This window comes from Meleagris gallopavo, chromosome 1, assembly GCF_905368555.1.
Source record: "Meleagris gallopavo chromosome 1, MGAL_WU_HG_1.1, whole genome shotgun sequence".
Classification (NCBI taxonomy): domain Eukaryota; kingdom Metazoa; phylum Chordata; class Aves; order Galliformes; family Phasianidae; genus Meleagris; species Meleagris gallopavo.
In genome coordinates this window covers 130,611,396-130,632,743 of record NC_139404.1, presented here as the reverse complement: position 1 = coordinate 130,632,743, position 21,348 = coordinate 130,611,396, and the positions used below count along the sequence as shown (strand labels likewise).

The 21,348-nt window shown below is 43.6% G+C and overlaps 1 protein-coding gene across 6 annotated transcripts in view; it reads left to right on the top strand.

Annotated features, from left to right (window-relative positions):
- AFF3 (ALF transcription elongation factor 3) overlaps positions 1-21,348 on the top strand; it is a 324,699-nt gene that overhangs the window by 239,269 nt on the left and 64,082 nt on the right. For 4 of the 6 annotated variants that reach the window (XM_085214002.1, XM_085213976.1, XM_085214013.1 and 1 more), the window contains one exon: positions 5,300-5,340. In XM_085214002.1, the coding sequence (XP_085070128.1) occupies positions 5,300-5,340 (41 nt within the window). The remainder of the gene's footprint in view (positions 1-5,299; positions 5,341-21,348) is intronic. The other 2 variants (XM_085213991.1, XM_085213982.1) reach the window with 1 other exon arrangement.

The window sequence follows — 21,348 nt, the reverse complement described above, 5'->3', positions numbered from 1 at the left end:
CACTCGAAGTGCTGGAAGATTGCTATAACGTCTCCCCAGAGCCTTCCCTTCTCCAGCCGAACAATTCCAGCTCTCTCAGATTCTCTTCATAGGAGAGCTGTGCCAACTCTCTGATCATCTTCATAGCCTTCCTCTGGACCTGTGCCCTTGTCCCGTGTCTTAACTGAGCTTGTCTAAAACATGATCACAGTCCATAAACATCAGTGCACAGACAGTGTTGAGGCTAGGAGGCAGCTCCATCTCACAGACAAAGGTGTAACATCCAGTGCAGTAAGATACATACAAACAAAGCTGGGCTAAACTCATATCTTAACACAGGACTGAAGAATCCTATGAGTGGTTGGACGGGGGTAGATTTGCAATAGGACAATCATCCAGAATTTTGCCATAGGTCCCAGATCTGAAGCAGAGAAAAGGCTATGGAGAGTCCTATAGCCCAAATTATGGCAAGCAGTCAGGTTGTGCCATTCAGAAAACTTTTCCATGGTTTCACTAGCTTAGGGATGAAATGCATTTAAACTAAAACCAACCAAAACCTTAAGAAATTAAAACAGAATCAGTGTGGAAAATAATGACGAATGAAACAGGAAAGAAGACTTATAAAGGTCTGATTGCCAAAGAGCAGCGTAAAGTAAAAACATCTTGCATCAACCTTAGCTTGTAGAAGTTCATCTACAGTTGAGTAGGTGCATGGTAGCGTCCAGCAGTTTGGATAGCTGCTAATAAGGGAGGTGATCACTTAAGAGCACAAATGGCTTGCTGCATCATTCCAGGGCAAGGCCTACTACCCAAAGAAGGCAAGCAGGATACTCTGGAAGCAACACAATTTTCTTATGCAAAGGCAGTAAGAATTGTTACACCACGACCAAAGAAGCAGTTCAGATTCTCACCTTCCGTACATCTGCACTGCCTCAGTGAAATCTCTGCTGTACCTGGTATAACTCCACACAACTGCCGTGACTGAGCTCTCTTGCAGTAACAGTGATGAGAAGAAAAATGGAAAACAAACGATCTGAGTCACCAATGGTCAGTTTATTGGCTTTTATTTGCCAAAGCATGCCTTGAGTGATGTAAAGGAAAATGCATTCATTGTCTGTCTGCAGTGCCTCCAAGACACTCCAAACTCCATAAAATATTCTTCAGTAGTTCTCATTTGCTTCTTTTCCAAAAATGCCTCAAGCCCAGCAATTTATGAAGCAATCCTTTTCCAACTAGATTAAAATAAATAAATAAATAAAAATCTGGGGACCACTCAGCACTCCTAGATCTCATGCTTAAGAGCTATATTCAGTCCATCCTCTTCACTGCTCAGTCCCAATTACTATGAAAGTATTTAATTTCCTCTCTGATTTCCCTTGAACAACAGATTGCAGTTTGTGACACTTCAGGTAATTTTGGTAGCTCATTTAACACACTGCAACATGAATATCTGTTGTTTATGCTCCCAAGCTCTGGCTCACTGCAATAAAGGATGGAGAAAGTAGATGCAGGCTCTGGAGATTGACAACATGAACGTGATTACTACTGTCTGAAAACTTGTTTTGTCTTGGTAGTGTTGGGGTACAGCTAGGATCTTTCATGAATGATTAATGAACTATAGGCAGATCAATGAAACTCTGCCCTAAATGTCTCTAGAACCAATTCAGGTGAGGGACGAAGAAGTCTAACCAGCCAGTATCCTGTAATTTACAACTCTTGATGTAGTGAAATGGAGTAATCCATCACACTTACTGTGGCTAGTTTCTCAAGCCTAAGTACCTGAGTCACCTAAGGGATATTTTTTTTCTACCCTGCTTCCTACTTAGCATTAAAGTTATTATGTGATGGGCTGGCCTTCAATATCCTTGTTCATTCTGGGGAAACCCTCCCTCAATGAGTAACCCCCTTAGTTCCAGGAACAGAAATGTTAGGGTTACACTCAGTAGTGCTGAGCAAATCGGAGTACAACATAATCACTTATCAAGAGAATATTAAGCTTCCCACAAAATACCTTTTAGCGATCATTCTTGGAGATCTTTAAATTCTGTCAGCTGCAAAATTATTTATTATCCCTAATTTATATAAACAGCACAAACACTTACTTCCAGGAATAATAAAGAATGTATAACATATTCTCATCTTCTTTCTTGATGGATGGTGGTCTCAATAATGTTGTTAATGATGTAAGATAAAATGCAAATTAAGTAGCAGAATCAAAAGCAAGGTATTCAAAAACAGTGGTGAGGGAAGTTTATGATACTAAGTACCACCCTTTTGCTTACATTGCTACATAGATAATGCCAGCATATTAGAAACATAATAAATCAAAGAAAGCTGTTTCTGTAGCAAGAGTTTCTCATGCTATGGGTCATGACCCTCCAGGGGATTCATGAATAAACTTGAATGGGGTCACAATAAACTGTTAGCAAGGACCAGGGGCAGATATTTCCCCACAAGTTGAGCAGCCAAGCCGTGTAGCAAGGAACGAGAGAACAGACTGTAATTGCAAGTATTTACTCTTGCTAGGGAACTGCTAACTACCTTTAATTACAACAGCTCACTTTCTCCAGGAGATGGGAGCAATATAGGCCAGAATTAAAATTGCCAGATAGTTGCTAACTGCCTTTCATTGCAGGCAATAGATCTGCTCCTCCAGGGAGGAAGAGTAAGTTTGCAACTGGATCTTATTCCCCATTCATTCAAAAATGGGGCCATTGCCGACTCAAAGGGTCACATAAACATGCAGTCAAACATGGCTGCATTTCAAACCCGTGAGAAAGAAATCAATAGTCTCATTTATAGAATGTGCCACCACCAGGCAAGGAGCAAAGTGCCTCCTGCAATCTGCATTGCATCCTGGTAAAGAAGGACGCCTATTAAAGGACTTAATATGAGAAGCCAATTGAAAAAGTAGAATGATCTCACTGAGAAGTACTTTTACATTTCTTTCTGGTGCCCTGTCTGTCATCTGAATGCACTTGCTTGCCCAGAAAGGATCACCTTTTCAGTGCTGTCAGCAGCTGGATATACCAAAATGGAAACTAGAGACTGGCACTTGAGGCTGCAGCCCAGCTCCACACGGCCCAGCTCGGTTTAACATTCCCTGCAGATCATAACAAGAGTCCTCTCTTCTCCTTAGGGTTGCTTCCACCTGGACTGGGAGATAAAGCACCCAGCTCTTTTTCCTCTTTCAAAATTGGGAGTTTGGGGGAAATATGAGAGTGGCATGCATCCCACATCCCCATGTTAGGGAACTTTTAGGATCATCAAAGCCTACATGTGCCTCCATGGGGTCTCTGTAAGGTCTCTGAGGACTCTGGCTACTGAACAACCATCTCCTTCAGTGCCTTCTGGCTCCTCTGGCCACCACATACCTTGCTCCAGTTGAGCTCTGCGTCTCCCCAAAAAGGTGTAGGAGAGATGAAAATAGACTCACCATCCAGGTTACAAATGAGCTGACAAAAAGGAAAAGTAAATAAATAAATATAGGAAAAGTGCTATTTTTCAGCTGGATCAGTTTTCTAACCCACTTCATCGCACCATCTGTGGTGGTCTAAGCCAAGAGTGGGAAATAATTAAAAATGTCTTAAAGAGCACTGCCACATAGTGGCTGCCTGCAAGGAAAGGGGTGGGAGAGGAGGAGTGATGGTGACTTGAGCGGTGTCTGCATTACTTGGCTCTGGGGAAGGGATCTGATAGTGAGAGGAGCTCCTGAGCTTTGCAAAGTCATAGCACACTGCAGAGGGCAACATTAAGTCACAGGACATCCTTAAACCTAAGGTTTGGGTCTTTCCTGTGTCTTTGCACCAGTAGTGGGGTGAGATCGTTATAGTGAGCCCCTATCAGAAGCAAGAACAGACACAGTGCCAGAGTGCTGAAATGAAGGGCAGTTGAAAAGGGTTGTACCCAAAGAGCATGCAAGTATGTTGAGCTACTAGAGATAATAATACAACTGGGTTCCCATTACTATTTTCCTAACACTGTAGTCAGCACGCGTGTGCCTTCCCGCTGAGCTGGTGGAACATATCCAGCCCTTCCCATGGGCTGTCTGCTGAATGCTGAAGTTGAAGGAGAACACACTTGTGAGCCATTCTGCCGGCATAATCTTTATCTCCTTACAGCCACCAGCTCAGGCTGTCCAGGGCCCCATCCAACCTGGCTTTGAGCGCCTCCAGGGATGGAGCACCACAGCTTCTCACAGCAGCTGTGCCAGCACCTCATCACCCTCTGAATGTAGAATTTCCTCCTAACATCTAACCTACCCACATTCATGCTTTCCAGTTCTGACCAGAATGCCAGTTTGTGCATTCAGGGCTGGAGATGCAGCCTCTCCTATCTTAAGAAGCCAGAGGGATTGGTTGCAGAACGTACTTGCTCGTGGCTGCAAAGTGAAAATGTATGTTCAATTCCCTCCCTTATCCGTGCCATATGGCTTTGTGTCCTTTCTTTGCCAGGCGGGGCACAGCTCAGATGAGGACAAGAGGGGAGGGCAGCCGCAAGCAGAACTGGGGCTTTAAAGCAGATTTTCGGAACATTATGGATTTCATCTCTGCTTAGCAGCTAATTACTGTACCGAAGCCATGAATCACCCTGCTTGAAGTGATTCAAGGAGGGGAAAGAATAATAATAATAAAGTGGCAAACCAGCTCGGGGATAGGCTTGGGAGTCCTATTAAACTTGAGAGGCTATGATTCTATTCCCAGGACTGCTGGCTAACACAAGAACAAGCACCATGCTTCCCCACCCCATCCAAAGAGTTGTGCTAGGCAAAAGCCGAGGAGCAAACCAGCAACAGGTCAATCCTGCGCTGCATAGCCAAGGGTTGCCAGCAGATTGACATGGCAGCGCTCTGGAAAAGTCTGCAGCAGCCCTGGCAGGCTTCGCTAAATCTGTAATTATAGCTACGGGCTTCATCGCACAAGGAACCAAATATGTGATGTTTGTTTCTGTGGAAGAATGGGAGGAGACTGATGGTAAAGAAGAGGGAGTGGGAGCGCAGAGCGGGGAGAGGGGAAGGAGGAGAGTTGAGCCCTGCAGAGTTCTCTCTCAGAGACCTGCAGAAAACATCTAAATAGAGCAGTTCAGACCTCAAATACAGCACCGTGCTCTGACAGCCCCCTGGTTTATGGGCGCTTAACAAAGTGCTCTTACATTGACCAGGCTGGAATGTCCATTTTGCCGTAGAGTCTCTGCTACTTTGGTAGTACTTTAAAATTTGGACACGTGACAAAAATGTGTGTAACGCATTTTTTAAAGTGTTGATTGTGCTCGTAATTTTAAAGTCAGAATATAAAATAAACATCTCTGCCCTTTCTTCCAGCAGGCAGCACAGAGATCTGCTCTCCGCGTTCTGTCTGACAGGTACATTTTGTCATTTTTATGAACTATAAATTGCTTTATGAAACGTTGAGCCCTATTTATTGTGGCATATAACTCATAATCGGATTTTGTCCCCAAAGTATCTGCGAACTGGGATGTTAAACATTTTGCATGCTTGGATTTGTCATGCATGTGTAGAGTTTATTACTGCAAAAATCGCAGTCTTGTTGTATTTCATACAGAGTATGCAGAATCCCTTGTTGTGATACCAAACGAGAGATAAGGAACTTACTGCGGAAGGCATGAATGATGCAGTAAATTCTCAGCTTTAGAGTTTCCTGAGATATATCTAAGCTCATTTTTCAGCAATAAGTACTTCATTTATTTTGAGATGTTCTCTTTTGACTTTTTCCAAATTCTTTCCCTGGGAATTGCTCTTCCTGTGATGAGATTCTCCGTACATTTCATGCACAAAAACAATGCCTTTTTTTCACCCCTGAAGTTTTGAGGGATGGGTATTTTAGAGGAATTTAATTCTTTTTTTTTTCACTTCTGGAGCTGCAGCAGTGCTTCAGGCAGATAGGCAAGGGACCAAATCCTCAGCCAGCGTTCGGGTTTTACTCAGCTCTTTTTCAAGTGAATTTCCATCAGCTTCAATGAGAAAGTGGCCCGAGCGAGGAATTCGGGATTTGGGCCACAGTAAATGTTATAGTTGGGCCGTAAGTCTGTACAGGTATTTACCTTAAATGACTTTTATGAAAGAGGATTGATTGAAATATAAGGTAGCTTTCTAAGACGGTTCTAATTTCTTTTCCAGTTTTGGGAATGGGGGGAGGGAGAGAGACCGTACGTTTTAGTGCCTGTGAAAAAGAACCAGCAGATTTACATTTATCCACAAATGAGGCACTGTGTCACGCGGGCTGACACAGAGTAAATTTCCCCCTGCCTCGCTGGCAGCCCCCTCCACCCGCCTGGCCTCCTGCCCCCGCCTCCCTGGGAATAAGCAGTAATTGACTCTTGAAGCCAGCCCGGGCCGGGATTTCTCCAGAGCAGAGCCTGTCACTTAGGCTGAATTATATCTTGTGCACGGATGAATAACATTTCTCTCTGCTCTGAGGCTAAGACTGCCAAAATTATCGACACCCCACCACCACCCGCACAGTTTACAAACACTGTTTTGTTTAGGGGGGTTTTGTGCCCCTCTTAAGGAAAAAAAATGCCAGGGTGAAATGTATGGGATGTGGGTGAAATCAGTGAGTTGGTTGTAGGGCATATGAGTATTGGCTGTAGAAGGGACAAACTCAGAGGGAAAGAAGAGTCAGGGCAGCATCTGAAAGATGCTTGGCCACTACGCAAAGAGCTTTTGACGTGGTGAGGACCTCTCTGTGATAGTGGGGGCCTCCTAAGCACCCTTCCCCTGTGCTGAATGAGGAACATTCCTATAGAACTGCCCCTGGGAGCAGTTAGCATTCCCCGGATCTTGCACTGTGTCCCCTAGAAAGAGCAGTGATGATGTTGCCTCTCTGAGGTGTGAGCAGTGGCCCAAAAGTAACCCTTTGGCCTTGGCTGAAGCAAGGGCACCTGCGATATGGCTGCTCAGCACTCGTGTCCCAGCAGCAGCAAGGAGCACCAGCACATCCCAGCACCAGGGGAGGTGGTGGGTGAATCCGAGCTCTCTGCAATTTCAGCCATCACGCTTTTCAAAAAACTATTCTCCATTGCTCTTATTTCAGCTTTTGCTTTCAACTTCTGTTAAAAAGGTAACAGCTAGCTAAACTGAAAGAGGCAAAAAAAAAAAAACAAAAAAAAAATAAAAAAAAACCACCAGTTTTTAAACCTATGGCCATTGATTTCTTCAGTGTGTTGCACTCGGTCTTGTTTTCAGCCTGCCACAGTAACCCTCAGCAGATTTATGTGCAAACACAAAGATTAGTGACCCAGAAGCCTGACTGAAACAGCTTTTCTGCTTCCAGAAGACAGGTTGCTCTGCACATGCACTGACTGTTTTGTCAGGAAAGATGCACAGGCCCCATTAGCTTTGCATTCTCTCGTGAAAAACCCTCAGTTTTTATACAGCACAGCTTGGTTTTAATTTTATTATGCTCTTTGGTAAAGTGTTCTAACTATAAAGATTGCTCCATTTCTGGGACAGAGAAGAACAAAAATTTAACTCATATACTTTAATGATACGGTGCCAGTCTTCAGCTGTTTGACTCTCATATCCATTGCCCAAATAGCTTTTAAATTAAGAAAAATGTCTGTACCTGAAGTATTTGTTGTGATCTGTTATTATTTAACAGTGAGCGGTGTGGTTAAGCCAGGTCTTAAACCTGCTTAATCCCACTGAGCTAAATAGATTTTATTATTAACTCCCATGGTCCTGGAACTCTGACCTCAGGACTGAAGTTAAAAGCTAATTTTGTGCAGTCTGTTCCACTAACCCAGAAGCGCTTGCTCACTGGACACATTTGCAATGGGGATTGTCCAGCTGTAAATTACAGATGTTTGTAATCATACTCAAGCACAACACTCATTATTGTTCTTTTGTTCTTTTTCGGCTGAAAAGCCCACCATGAGGGAGACCGCACTTAATCCACACATTAAATTTACTTGCAGCTCATATTCATGCTCAAGATAAGATTTTCCATGAAGTAAAGATTTACAGTGGTCCTAGTGCACTCCTATTCCCCTAGCTGCTTTTATTTCTCTGTGCTGCAGTTCGGGCCAAGTGGGTCTGCCTGAGGGTTTTGAATGCGTAGAGGAAAGCCTCATGCCACCATTGAATTTCCTCTCTCACTGTAATAGGGAAAAGCTGTCTCATTCCCTGCAGTGCTTGGGTGGTACTTGTGAGAGATGCCTAATTCACAGTCCCAACATATTATCCTCTTCGTTTCCTTACTGTGGAAGATAGACAGACCCCACTAGCTTTGCTAGACAGAGCTGGTCTGGCAAAGAGGGGATTGAGCCATGTGGCCATGCTAGCCAGCTTCCCATCCTACTGATAAAGCCTGCAAGGAGCCCAGCTCACTGGCTTACACTCAGCACCTGGTTAATATATTTGTTTCACCCACGCCTGAACTGCTAAGTACAGGCTGCTAATAAATCTTTTTGATTTACCACCTTAGGCTGTTGATAGACAAGGCATCTCAACACTAACATCAGTTTTGCAGGGTAGACAAGCTCCATTCAGGGAGTTTGGTGAGCTCCACGGTCTGTCTGATCTTTGGTCTGCTTTCGTATATGGTGGAAGGGATAATACTTCACATTTCCAGGTAACTATGCCCTCTCTATCCATACTTGGTCACAGTTAGGATGTGCAGTGTGTGCTGGTTTACTGTTATGGATTACTATTATGACCAGCTGTACTCAAGGTCCTCATAGAATCATCTGAGTTGGAAAAAACCTCCAAGATCATAGAATCATAGAATCATAAAGGTTAGAAAAGATCCCTAAGATCATTTAGTCAAACCATCCATCTACCACCAGTATTGCCCACTAAACCATGTCCCTAAGTACTACATCTGCCCTTTCCTTAAACATGAGCAGGGACGGTGACTCCATCATATCCATGAGCAGCCTGTGCCAGTGCCTCTCCACTCTTTCTGAGAAGCCATTTCTCCTAATAGCCAACCTGAACCTCCCCTAACACCAAGTCCAACCATTAATCTGACCTAAGAATTCCAGGATGAGTGTGGGGAAATGAGCAGCCGGTCATGAGAAGCAGTGGAGCCACACATCTGCAGGCAGAGAGATGGTTTGGGAGCAGAAGCGATGGCTGAATTGACTTTCAGGTGTTGTGGTCAATGGCTTTATGTCCAGCTGAAGGCTTGTAACAGTGCAGTGTCTCCCAGGGGTCTGTCCTGGGACTAGTACTCTTTAGCATCTTTATCAGTGATATAGATGATGGTATCAACTGCACCCTCCACAGTTTGCTGATGATACCAAGCTGAGTGGTGCAGTTGATACGGCAGAAGGAAGGGATGCCATCTAGAGGGACCTTGATAAAATTCAAAGGAGGGCTCTTGTGAACCTAATGAGGTTCAGCAAAGCAAAATTCAAGGTTTTGCACTTGGATTGGGGTTATTCCAGACATGTATAGAGACTGGGAGAATTCCTTGAGAGTAGCCCTGCAGAGAAGGACTTAGGCGTCTTGGTAGATGAAAAACTGAGCATGAGCCAGCAGTGTGCACTTACAGCCCAGAAAGCCAACTGTATCATGGGCTGCATCAGAAGAGGGGTGGCCAGCAGAGCGAGGGAGGTTATTGTCCTTTTCTACTCTGCCCTCATGAGGCCCCATCTTGAGGACTGCATCCAAGACTGGGATCCTCAACACTGGAGAGAAATGGAGCGTTTGGAGGGGATCTAGAGGAGGGCCACAAATATGATCCAAGGGCTGGAGCACCTCTCCTATGAAGACAGGTTGAAGGAGCTGGTTTTGTTTAGAAAAGATAAGGCTGCGAGGAGACGTCATTATGGCCCTCTAGTATTTAAAGAGAGATTATAAACAGGAAGGAAATAAACTTTTTACAAGAGTGGATAGTAATAGGAGAAGGGAGAACGGTTTTAAACTAAAGGAGGAAAGATTTAGGGTAGATGACTAGAAGTTTTTCACTGAGAGTGGTGCGGTGCTGGAGTAGGTTGCTTGGAGAAGTGTGGATGCCTCATCCCTGGAGGTGATCAAGGCCAGGTGGGATGAGACCCTGGGCAATCTGATCTGGTCATTAATCTAGAGGTTGGCAGGGGCAGGGGGTTGGAACTTGATGATCCTTGAGGTCCCTTCCAATTCAAGCCACTCTGATTCTCTGATTCTGTGATAGCATCGCTTTTCTTGCTGAGCTAGCCTTCCACACAAGAGGCAATGTGGTCAGCTTATCAGCAAGTGACTCAGCTTGCTGGATGGCCTGCAAGCTTTGATGTGACAGCACTGTCTGATCAGTGACAGCCACAGGGAAGCTCTGGCTCAGGACAGCTGCTCTGGGTCCCAGCAGAAAATGAAGAAACTGAGAAAATGGACTCTACAGGATGCACACACTGTCTGGAGGGGAGTGTGTACAGTCAGTGCTCTTTGCCATAGGAACAAATATACACTGCTCCAGCAGAGCTAGTACACTGTTTATACCTTCAGGATTATCTTTGCACAGAAAAAAAGAGAGTGTCTCTGACAAGGGATATGGATTTACCATTAATCCCTTACGTGAAAGCTCATCTGATTTAAAATGCTGGTGTCCCACAGGTGTAGCCCTCCCATTCAGTACAGCATAGCAAAGGGTGATGGCTGCAGCAGCTTGTGGCAGAAAAGATCTGGAGTTTCTCAGCCCTCCTAGGTATAGAGCTTGAAGGAGTAAGAGTAGTGAGTGCTATGTATTGTATATAAGATGTTCTTTCCACTACTGAAGGCTGCTGTGAATTGGTGAAAAGGGGCTTTCAAGAAAGAGCCTGTGGAAGGCTTGGAATGAAAAAGGATACCTGTAGAACTGGATTCTATCCCCCTGTACTACTCATCATGTTTGCTATTGGATGCTTTCTCATACCTCAATTATTGCTGGTGTTTCTTTGGATTTGTTCTACAATGGCTAAGGAGATGCAATTTGGATACCTTGCAAAGCTGTGTGAGAAGGTACAGCAGAGCTGTCCCACGGAATTTTAGCAACATTAAGCTCTAGCTAGCTATATTAAATACTGTGATTCTTTTGGCATTTAGAGAAAGAAAACAAAAAGTTGAGATGTGTTTTTTTCTTCAAGGAAGTGGCAGCAGTTTGTTTTCATGACAGTCAACATTTCCTGGTTCCCCATGAGCAGCCTCATGCACTCTCAATAGCTTCTCAAAGATATCTGAGGGAGAAACATCAGCATTTTGGAAAATATCTGTCTGCTAAAAGAAAGTTCTGACTAGTAGTTTCTCATTTTCTTTGGCTTACTAGAATCCATGTGTGAATAATTACAGAATTAACACGAAGTAAAAAAGAGACAAGGTGCATGTCTGGGGCCTTTTGCATATTGGTAAGAGGAAAACAGGTCCCACTGCTGGCTGGCAGCATGAAAAATATGCAAAGTGCTATTGGGAAGAAGAGTGTATATGTGTGCAGCATATGAAGTGCCTCAGCATATGATTAACCTCACTGGGTATGTAGTAAATAGTAGATAACTGTGATCAAAAAAGTATTCATGTGATTTATCAAGCTGAGCAACTGTGCATTTTGCAGTGAAGCAGGAGGTCAATCCTGAAATCTAGGGCAAGCAGAGCAATAGGAAATTGCAGGGACTAAGAAGTTAATCATACCGTTGGACTGCTTCCATCTGGTTTTGAAAGACAGAGTCAGTGCAGTGCTAGCAAGGACTCTTCACAGCAATGGATCAGGAATTAATTTTTTCAGCAAATCTTCAGCTATCATTTGCGGTAACACAGGCTTATAAAAATGTAATTTAATTTCTTGAGAATAAATCACATAGGGCAAGAAGTGTGAGAGTGTTTTTTTGCTGTTTTTTTTTGTTGTTGTTGTTGTGGTTTTTTTTTTTTTCTTTAATGTGTGTATCCGAGGAAAAAAAGGAAGAAAAAAAAAAAAGGTGAGTAAAGGAGAAATAACAAAAATCCAAGAGGAAACAAACAGTAACGATATGAAACCTGGAAGGCATAAATGGTCGTCTGGTTAAATCATGCAGGTAATTGTCTTTGAAAAATCAGTTTGCAGTTGGGAACCTTCTACATTTTTATGACCCTTGGAGGCATAATCTTCTGTAACCCATCTGTCCATCTTCATCAGCATGGGTCAAAGGAGCACTGTCTTAAATTATTGTTGAACTGATGCTCTGAATACCATTCCCATATATCATGGGTACATAGCTATGGGCAGTGAATTTGTTAATGTATTCTGTGTTTTCTTTGTTATTGATATTACTTACTGATATTTCAATGAGACTTGAACATTATGCTCCCTTTGGGCGATGACAGTGCCTGTAGGCAAGGAACATGTTGTAAAACAAGGGGGATTTTAACCTTGATAGTAACACCAGTAGCTCAGACTTGCTTTATTGGAAGACTTAAGGAGGGCAGTTAGTTGATAACATTATGCCTTTCTTTCTTCAGCAGTAGGATAAGAGAATAGAAAGACCTGTACTATGAATGATGCATTGCTCTATTTTTAGTGCTATGCTGCAAAAGTGAAATCTTATAAATACTTTTGTATCTATTTCCTGGCAGTCTGAAGAAAAAGAGCTCAGGTTTACATAGCACTAATAGCAGGAAACCGGGGATCATGCTGTTCCCACAGATCACCACACTTCCATTACCACCTTATTTTAAGAAATGCTGAAAATTCATAGCGAGCAGCAGCACCTCAGCCTGGCCCAGTTACATGGTGTTAGCTTGAGGCTTTTACCTTTTGTGTCTGTGGACCATGTTCTATCCAGAACTCAGAAATTCTCCAGAGCGACTGTGGCAATGAGAACATTGAGTTTCCTGCCAGTGAGCCAACTATTCTTGCAGCAGACAGGAGATGTCCCCTTCAAGCCCTAATTGCTCAGCAACCAGCCTGGCCCAACAGGGTTTTCTGGCATCAGCTCCACTAGCTCTGTAGATGACATGCTCACTCTCGTTGTTTTTTCCTATGTCTTGTGAAGGCAGTTTAGAAATCACAGCTGAAGATTTGAGATTGCCTTGACGCTGCCTTGATGGCTGGGGATCAGGCCCAGTCAGTAGGCAGGTCCTGATAGACCTACCTAGTCTCCTTCCATGATCAAGAGATCCGCCTGGTGGACGAGGGAAAGGCTGTTGATGTAGTCTTCAGCAAAGTGTTCAACACTGTCTCCCACAGTACTCTGGAGAAGCTGGCAGCCCATAGCTTAGACAGGTACACTCTTTGCTGGGTAGAGAACTGGCTGGATGTCCAGGCCCAGAGAGTGGTGGTGAATGGAGTTAAATCCAGCTGGTCATCAGTCATGAGTGGTGTTCCCCAGGGTTTGGTATTCGGGCCTGTCCTGTTCTTTATTGATGACCTGGATGAGGGCATTGAGTGCACTCTCAGTAAGTTTGCAGATGACACCAAGCTGGGAGGAAATGTTGATCTACCTGGGGTTAGGAAGGCTCTACAAAATGATCTGGACAGGCTGTATAGCAGGGCTAAGGCCAATGGGATGAAGTTCAACAGGACCAAGTGCTGGGTCCTGTATTTTGGCCACAACAACCCCAGGCAATGCTACAGGCTTGGGGCAGAGTGGCTGGAAGACTGTGTGGAAGAAATGGACCTGAGGGTGTTGATCGATGCTAGGCTAAACATGAGCCAGGAGTGTGCCCAGGTGGCCAAGAAGGCCAATGGCATCCTAGCTTGTATCAAAAATAGGGCAGTCAGAAGGAGCAGGGAAGTGGTAATCCCTCTGTACTCAGCCTTGGTGAGTACTGTGTTCAGTTTTGGGCCCCTCACTACAAGAAGGACCCTGGAGCATACGTGTAAAGGCAAGCATGCTTGTGAGGAGTCTGGAGCACTTACAGTCTTACAGGGTGCGTCTACCTTATCAGAATAAGTACAAACTGGGTGATCTCACGGACACCCAGAACTTTTGTCAAAAAAAATAACATATATGTCTCGAGGACCACCAGATTCCCCTTGCAATATCTGCCACTTACAGACACCCATAGCTCTTAATCCCAATATCATGCAAAAGTCTCTTCCGATCCAAGGAATTCATTCCTTCTTCTAAAAACATCTTTCTTTCTGTGCACAGCCACTTTCAAGCTCTGTGCCCAGCAGAGCTTCCAAAGGAGGGACTTGATCCCACATTCCTGACACAGCCAAATTCAAATTGTTATGAGCTTTTGGTGGGTAAGGAATGTTGCAAGAAGCTGTAGAACCAGCTTGAGCTGGTTATAGAGGAATACTTCTTCTGTGTATATGAAAAGTCTTTCATGCAGTCATCAGAGGAGGAGGAGGTATGTTTATATGCTTTTCAGCCAACATTGACAAATTGGGTTTGCATGCAGACTTGGGTTTACTCAAGTAGTTTGAGGCAGCAGGGAGCATTTTTTTTTCATGGTCGATGAGAAAAGTAAAGAGAAAAATGACAAGTTCCTGGTTTAGTTTGATTGAGAGATTGTTCTGCATGAAATGAAAACTTAAATCACATAATTGTTTTTAACGTTCTGAATCCCATAGTAATCCTCTTTGTGGCTCATCAATGGCTCAGTTAGGAGCACACTAGCCACAATTCTCACGTTACACAAAACTCCACACTTTGAACTCTGTTTTAGGCTTCAGTGACCAGATTTTCACTGGTACAAATCAAAGTAGCTCCACTGATTTCAGGACCGTTATCTCAGTTTTCACCTCTGAGGACCTGATACCAGCTTTTAAAAAGCACATTGCTGCGTATGGGCACTTCCAAAAGTGCCCAAGTGGGTTCTTTCACAGAGCTCACATATGTGCAGGCTTCAGGATCTGGTTACAATTGCAATTCAACTCATCCTGACCGTCCATCAGGCAGCCAAACCAGCAGGGCTGCAGGGAAGGCATGTGGGCTCCTCAGCCACTGGAGCTCTTTTGATGGAAACCAAAACCCAGAAAGCTGAAATGGCTCCAAATTTGCAAAGTTTCTCTCAGTCAGCATTTCCAGGTGGTCTGCTCGGTGACATTTTCTTCGTAAATGATCAGAACACTTTCTGCTTTATTTTTCATTACTATTGCTTTCTCTGGGGCTCTGTTTCATGGGAAAATTCAGAAGTGGAGGGCTTGGTTCCATCCTGGAATAGTGTGAAGTTTCAAAATCCTCCTCAAAATGGAAGATGTTCCTTCTCTCAAGGACACTATTTATAGTAGGCTGCCCTTTCTGCAGTCAGAGAAGGGCCAGATAGTATGATGACTTTGTGCTCTCCTGTGTTTTTAACTTAGATGAAAAATTAGGTCTGGCTTGAAACTAGGTGTAAAGAGTCCATGTTCAGATATTACACTTTTATAACCTGAAAATGATATAATTTTAAAAGGCAGAAATAAATAGAAATTACTTAAATTAAATTAGATATTTTTTCCAAGGGGTATGATTAAATGAGACACATTCTATTCTCTAACATAGCCTGCAATCTTCTGGCATTTTAGCAAAAATGGAAAATTATTTATTTTAAGGGTAGGTATTTTATGCCTAATGAAATTTACTTTTCATACCAGTGTGCCTTCTGCTATAAAGATTTTAAAGGTCTTTTTCACCCTTAACTCTTCATGCTTGCATGTCTCCTTCTCACACACATTTGCACAGAAGAGAGTAGGTCTTTCTCTGTGCAAATCCAACACCCAAATAATTCACAAATAGCATTCACTTATTATTTACTGGCACAGTCAAGCATAACTGCTCTAAATGAACAGTCAAAAATTAAAAAAACAAAAACAGAAACAAAAAAAACCATACCAGAGGAACAGGGTTAAAGGATCCCATGATTCTGATTTACACAACAGATAAAAATCACCCCAGAAGTCACAGAGACCTGCCAAGTAAATCTCTTGCTTCGTAACGATCCTTTAAGACACTTTAATTTGCTTTTGTGAGTATCTGCACAGGCGCTGGCTTTAGTTCATGCTGTAGGTGCCCGGGGAGGTCTGTGCTGGTTCATATCCAGGTAGGTGGTGACTGCTGATGGTGCTCATGGCAGTGCCTGGCTCCCAGCAGCCCTGTGGGAGGTTACATCTTCCTTTATCTTCCTTTCCACAACCTGTTTAGAGTGGAATGAGATAAAACAGACACAGACCCTCTATCACAGTCATCACCTCATCACCCCCTCTTGCCCCCCTTCTTTTCACCCAGTCACCAACTGGGCCTTCCAAATCCCCTCTGCTGGTTTCCTTAGCCTCCCTTGCTGGCTCTCTGGCCATTACTTATGGCACCTTTTCTGCCAAATCTGCCCTTTCCCTGCTCCTCAAAACTACTCAAACCCCACCAGGACACCTGGATCGTTTCCCAGGTCACCACCTACTGCCAAAAGGCTGACACAGCCCCCATTGCTGGAGGGGTTGGTCTGCCTTCCAACCACGTGGGGAAAAAAGGCCACAGTGAAGGTCAGGACAAGTTGTCTGGTTTTGTGGCATCACAGACTCCAGTGTAAGCCTCTTGCCAGCATGTAGTGGGACACAGACTGGCCAGGTGGCAGTGAGGGAACAGCGCTGCCACCAACACAATCACCTCTTGGTCACCTGCCCCCAAAATCCATGTCAGGTTTCTGCCTGCCTCTTGGGTCTTCTCTCTACAGTTTCCTACAATATCCATCACTCATCACTGCTAATAATGCCCACAAATACTGTTCTCCTGAAGCTGCTTCTTTTAAGGTCATCGTGTCCCTTCTTCTAAAACTTAATATCTTGATGCTGACCGTGAGGAGCTAGAGAGAGTTTGTAAATATTTGTATCGACAACATTATTCCTTTGATAGCAGACACTAGGACAATATTTCCCACATCAAAAGGGCTCTTGGGGAGGGCTTAGGAACTCTGGCCAGGCTAAAATAGTTGCCTGAAGGAAGAGGAAAAACCTTGGAGAATTACCAGGCTCTTTTTTTTTAATTTTCAGACAAATGGACTTTTCAAACTTTGCCCTGAAAAGAGATCTGGTCGTGACCTACTATAAATCTCCTATGGCCATTTAAAACCTCACATAGCTCCGGTTAAACAGCATTGCACCAGACAAAACCTCCAGGGCATGAGGACATTGCTCCGTTTTTTTCCCTTTCAAGCTTGTATATTGTCCTCATAACATATTGCCAATGTTCACAGGACCAAATGAGACTGTGGCCTTTCTTTAATGTACTCAGTGCTCTTGTGTTGAGAGCCTGTGAGGTCAACAGGAAAACATGGAATGAAATCTCGGCTGAGTGTCAGTCTTTCCCAGGCTTCCTGGCAATTTCCAACTTCTCACTCTATTGTTTTCACCTAATAAGACAGAGCTTGTCTTCTGCTCAATAAAAAAGGAAAAAAGAAAAAAGCTAAGACTCAGAAAATGAGCAGTTTTATAAAAGCCTGGCAGATTCCCAGTGTGCTGAAACTAATGACGAGCAGCATGCTCATTTTTCTAGTTCGAAACTTCTTGGTGCATCATGCAAACACCCCCCAAGAACTGCTGGAGGGGGGGCAGAGGACAGAAAAGAAGACTGTCAGGTTTCTGACACAAAGGCCATAGCCCACGGTTTTGAAATAGGGAGGTTGAAAAGGTGGAGCCCTCACAAGAACCTCATTTGGGCCTCTTCCAGCTGTTGGATCACCTTTCTTCTCCTCTTGGAGGGGTTCGCAGCACAACACCTCTCTCTGTTTGAACTGAAGGAGAGAACAACTGCAGAGCCTGCTGTGCAAGCCCAGAGAACAGAGAAAACAGCAAAACCCAAACACTGCTCTGAGATTATCCCTCTGTAACTAATACAGAGACATACTGTGACCTTAGGTCCAACTTGTCTTTTTATACCATTTTCTGTACTAGCATGTTGCCTGCTCGTCAGCTGCCACTGAATTTGAATCTCAGACTGTCAGTATTTTCTGAGCATTGTGGAAAAAAATGTATGTATTTTCCTAAACAATTATGAGTGATTTAATGCTGGTGAAAAGTGTGAGGTTGCTACCTGATTATCCAGGAATGTCTCAGCTGTGTCTCAAGGATATCTGCCTGGCTGCCGGAGCCTTTCTCAATTCCCATGCATATTCTTTACCCATGCAGACAAAGAGCAGTGTTAAAACCGGCGAGAGCCTTGGCGTTCAGTGTAGGAAGCTAAACTGAGCCAACACCACATAATTTTCAGTGAAATGCATTTCATCGTTTTCTTACATTTGGACAAAATGCAGTATTAACCATTTATTAGCATTATAAGAGCCGTGACAACTTTCTCCCACTGGTCACCATACACTGCTGTCCTCCTCTACCTGCATAAGGTCTCCCAGGTTGGATAGAGCAGACAATTAGAACAAACATGCCCTACCCAAATTATTAGGGTTGTTTTTATGGCCAGAAGTCTGGTACCACCGTGGAGCAGTAGTAAATTGGGGATCTGTTTTGAATTATTCATATGCCGGTCATTTACCACATCACATTGCAGCAATCTCTGTGAATACCCTTTCTGATTAAACGAGGGAACATCCAGAAAATGAATTGTCACTGCCCCACGTGAGAAGATGTACTACAGTACATCCACATGTACTACACAAAGCACTCTTGGTTTCTTCAGAGTTGAGCTGCACAGGGATATCATGGAGCAGTGTTCGGCTGTTGAAATGGGAGGTTAGCTGGAGAGGACTGGGAACTGCAGAACCCATAATCGCCTGGACCCACCAGTCAGTTCTCTAGTAAATCCAACAGCTACAAAGATGAAGCAGGGGTGAAATGTGATTGGCCTGGATGGTGTAACAAGGAATATCATGGGGGAAAGTAAAATCTGGAAGGAGAAAAGATGAGCCTCTGTTAAACTAAGAAATTCCACAGTGGGTTTTATTAAGGCCATACCGTGCCTGAAAGAAGAGATTTTATGTCAATTTTTAGGTTGTGGTAAGCTGCAGTTTGATTGAGTCAAAGCTTAGCCTGTGTGAACACTTAAGGTGTTCACATTTAAGTACTCTCTACACCTGTGCTGAAAAATAATTACCCCCCAAAAGTCACACTTTTTTTTTTTTTTTTGGAAGTGACACCCAACTCAAATAGTAACTGCAATTCTAAAATTAACAACATATGTTTCTGAAGCCAAAATGTGAGACGGGTTTGCTTGCTTAAAAAGCAGTTGCCTTAGGTTTGTCTTGCATCTGGTAAAGAGCTTGTTAAAGGTCCTGTTGCAACCTTGAAGGGTTCCTAGTTTAATTGTTAACTAAGACAGCATTTAAATAACTTTGTTTTAATCTTGCTACCATCTTGAAGGAGGCAGAGCTGCAGGGCTGGGAAGTATCTGATTCAAGTTATGTACATCTTTGGTTGACGTGACTCATGTTACAGTTGAACCAAACAAGCCAGCTTTGTACACTTAAGCTAAGCAAACAAATGTAAAACACATCGCTGCATTAGTAGAACTACAGTTAACTAATTAACGACGGGCAACATAGTCATCAAATCAAGGCCACAATCAAGACCTGATCCAATGAATCATAGCTTTAAGTTATCAAAATAAAAATAAAATAAACCACAATACCCCATCACATTTAATGCAGAGGGTAATCAGCTTTAAATTGTAAGCTTGCCATGAGATGGAACTACTTCCAGTTAGTCTTGTATGAGGAAAAATTGAAGAGAAGCTGGCTCATGTTTTGACCAGGTTCCAGGTTCCAGTTGGTGGAAGGCACTGACTGAAGCAATCAAGGACTGCACTCATTGCTCCTTGCCAGTGGTGCATGGAGGACTAGTGCTAGTATGGTTCAGCTGAGGGAAGTACACTCATCAGAATGAACTCATTAGTGATAGACAGTTTAGCATTTCCTTCTTACATCACCTGATTACTGTGAATGTTAAGTCTTCTGCTCTTATCCTCTCCTGATCATCAAACTCGAATCAGAGATCGTTCTGAAAATGATACACAGCTGCAGCTTTTAAATTAGATTCAACATTTATGAAAAATGCTTTTTGAAGGATTACTAGGTAAGAACTATGAATAACTTTTGGAATAATTCACTAGCAATAAATGACAGATTTAAGAGTCTGGCATTTGCTGCTAGGCTAGGAAACAATTAATAGAGACCTTTTTTCTTTTTTCTTTTCTTGGCCACCTATGTACTCATGCACATGTGAAATAAGATCCTTCTCTTAAAGGAAAAGAAAGCATTCAGACTTGTGCTTTCTGCTGAAGGATCTTTATTTTGAGTGTTTGCTGGCTGCCAGCACAACCCAGAAGTTTGGGCAAGCGTAATGACAGAGCACCCACTGGCTTCTCCTGCTTGGTCACACACTGCAGGCATTAAGCTTGGTTGGACAGTCTCCCGCTGGCAGGGGCTCTATGGGGAGCCAAGTAGGATGCAGCTGAGAGGTACAGTTTCCCCCTGGTCTTAAATGACAGTAAAAGCCAGAGAATTGGCAATGCATCTCACATCCCCTTCCTTTTTCCTACTTATATAGCTAGAAACTGGTTTCCCACATATGGTAAGTACAGCCTGGTATCTACTTCGTAGATCGCTGCTGAATATACCCATGGTCTTGCAAATGGGAACAACTGGTTGGGCTGAGACCCACTTATCTCCTGTGTGGTCTGTGACTCAGTGACTAACGTCAATGTTCCTGTGCAGGGAAAGCATTGAAAACCCAGGCTCAGCCAGAGCCACCTCCGTGGGGCCCGCTAATAACTCTCTCCATGCCGTGCCTAATAACAGTCTTTCCTTTGCCTTCAGTTAGGAAGCTAATAGGAATCCATTCGCAGCTTGCCCTGATGACTTCTGTTCTAAGTCCACAGCTGGCCATTGTGCTTTTTAGCAGATGAATTCCAATAATCATTAAACAAAGTTGCCTGGGGTCCACTTCAAATCTGGGCCGGTGTCACAGCCCTTACTGTTGTGTCACACATGCTGGTGTGTTTCATCCCTTAAAATCAGTGTGATTTGTGAACAGTCAGTGGCTGTATTTGCACAGCATCGGACCAGTACTTATTTCCAGATAGCCATGCTGCTTTTCATTTCATCTAGAATCATGCTGCCTAACCCTGGAGAGCAGAGAAGAAGTGTGCAAAGTCTTAGCCCATGAGATCATCCCAGTAATTTGTAACTGCAGGCGCTGTCTGCCTAACTTTATTTCCCTGTGTTAAATAATTGTGATATTGTGTCTTTAAAACCCACAACAACAACGAAATCAAAACAACCTTAAATAATCCACAGACATATGGAATTGTTTTACAAAGGAAAGTCAATTGCTGAGACCCCTTAAAAATGGAAATCTACCAAGGAAACCCCAGCAGTCTCTTTGACAGTCTGCTCTAAAACTTCTCACTGCTTTGATGTTGTTCACAATTTATGCTCCTCAGAGGCTCTGGGATGAAGGAAATCATCTATTTTAATAATGTGAAACTTTCTTCTGGCTGGCCGAGATGGGAATTCCTGCTCTGTTTCCTGAGAGGGCCAAAGGGGGAAGAAGG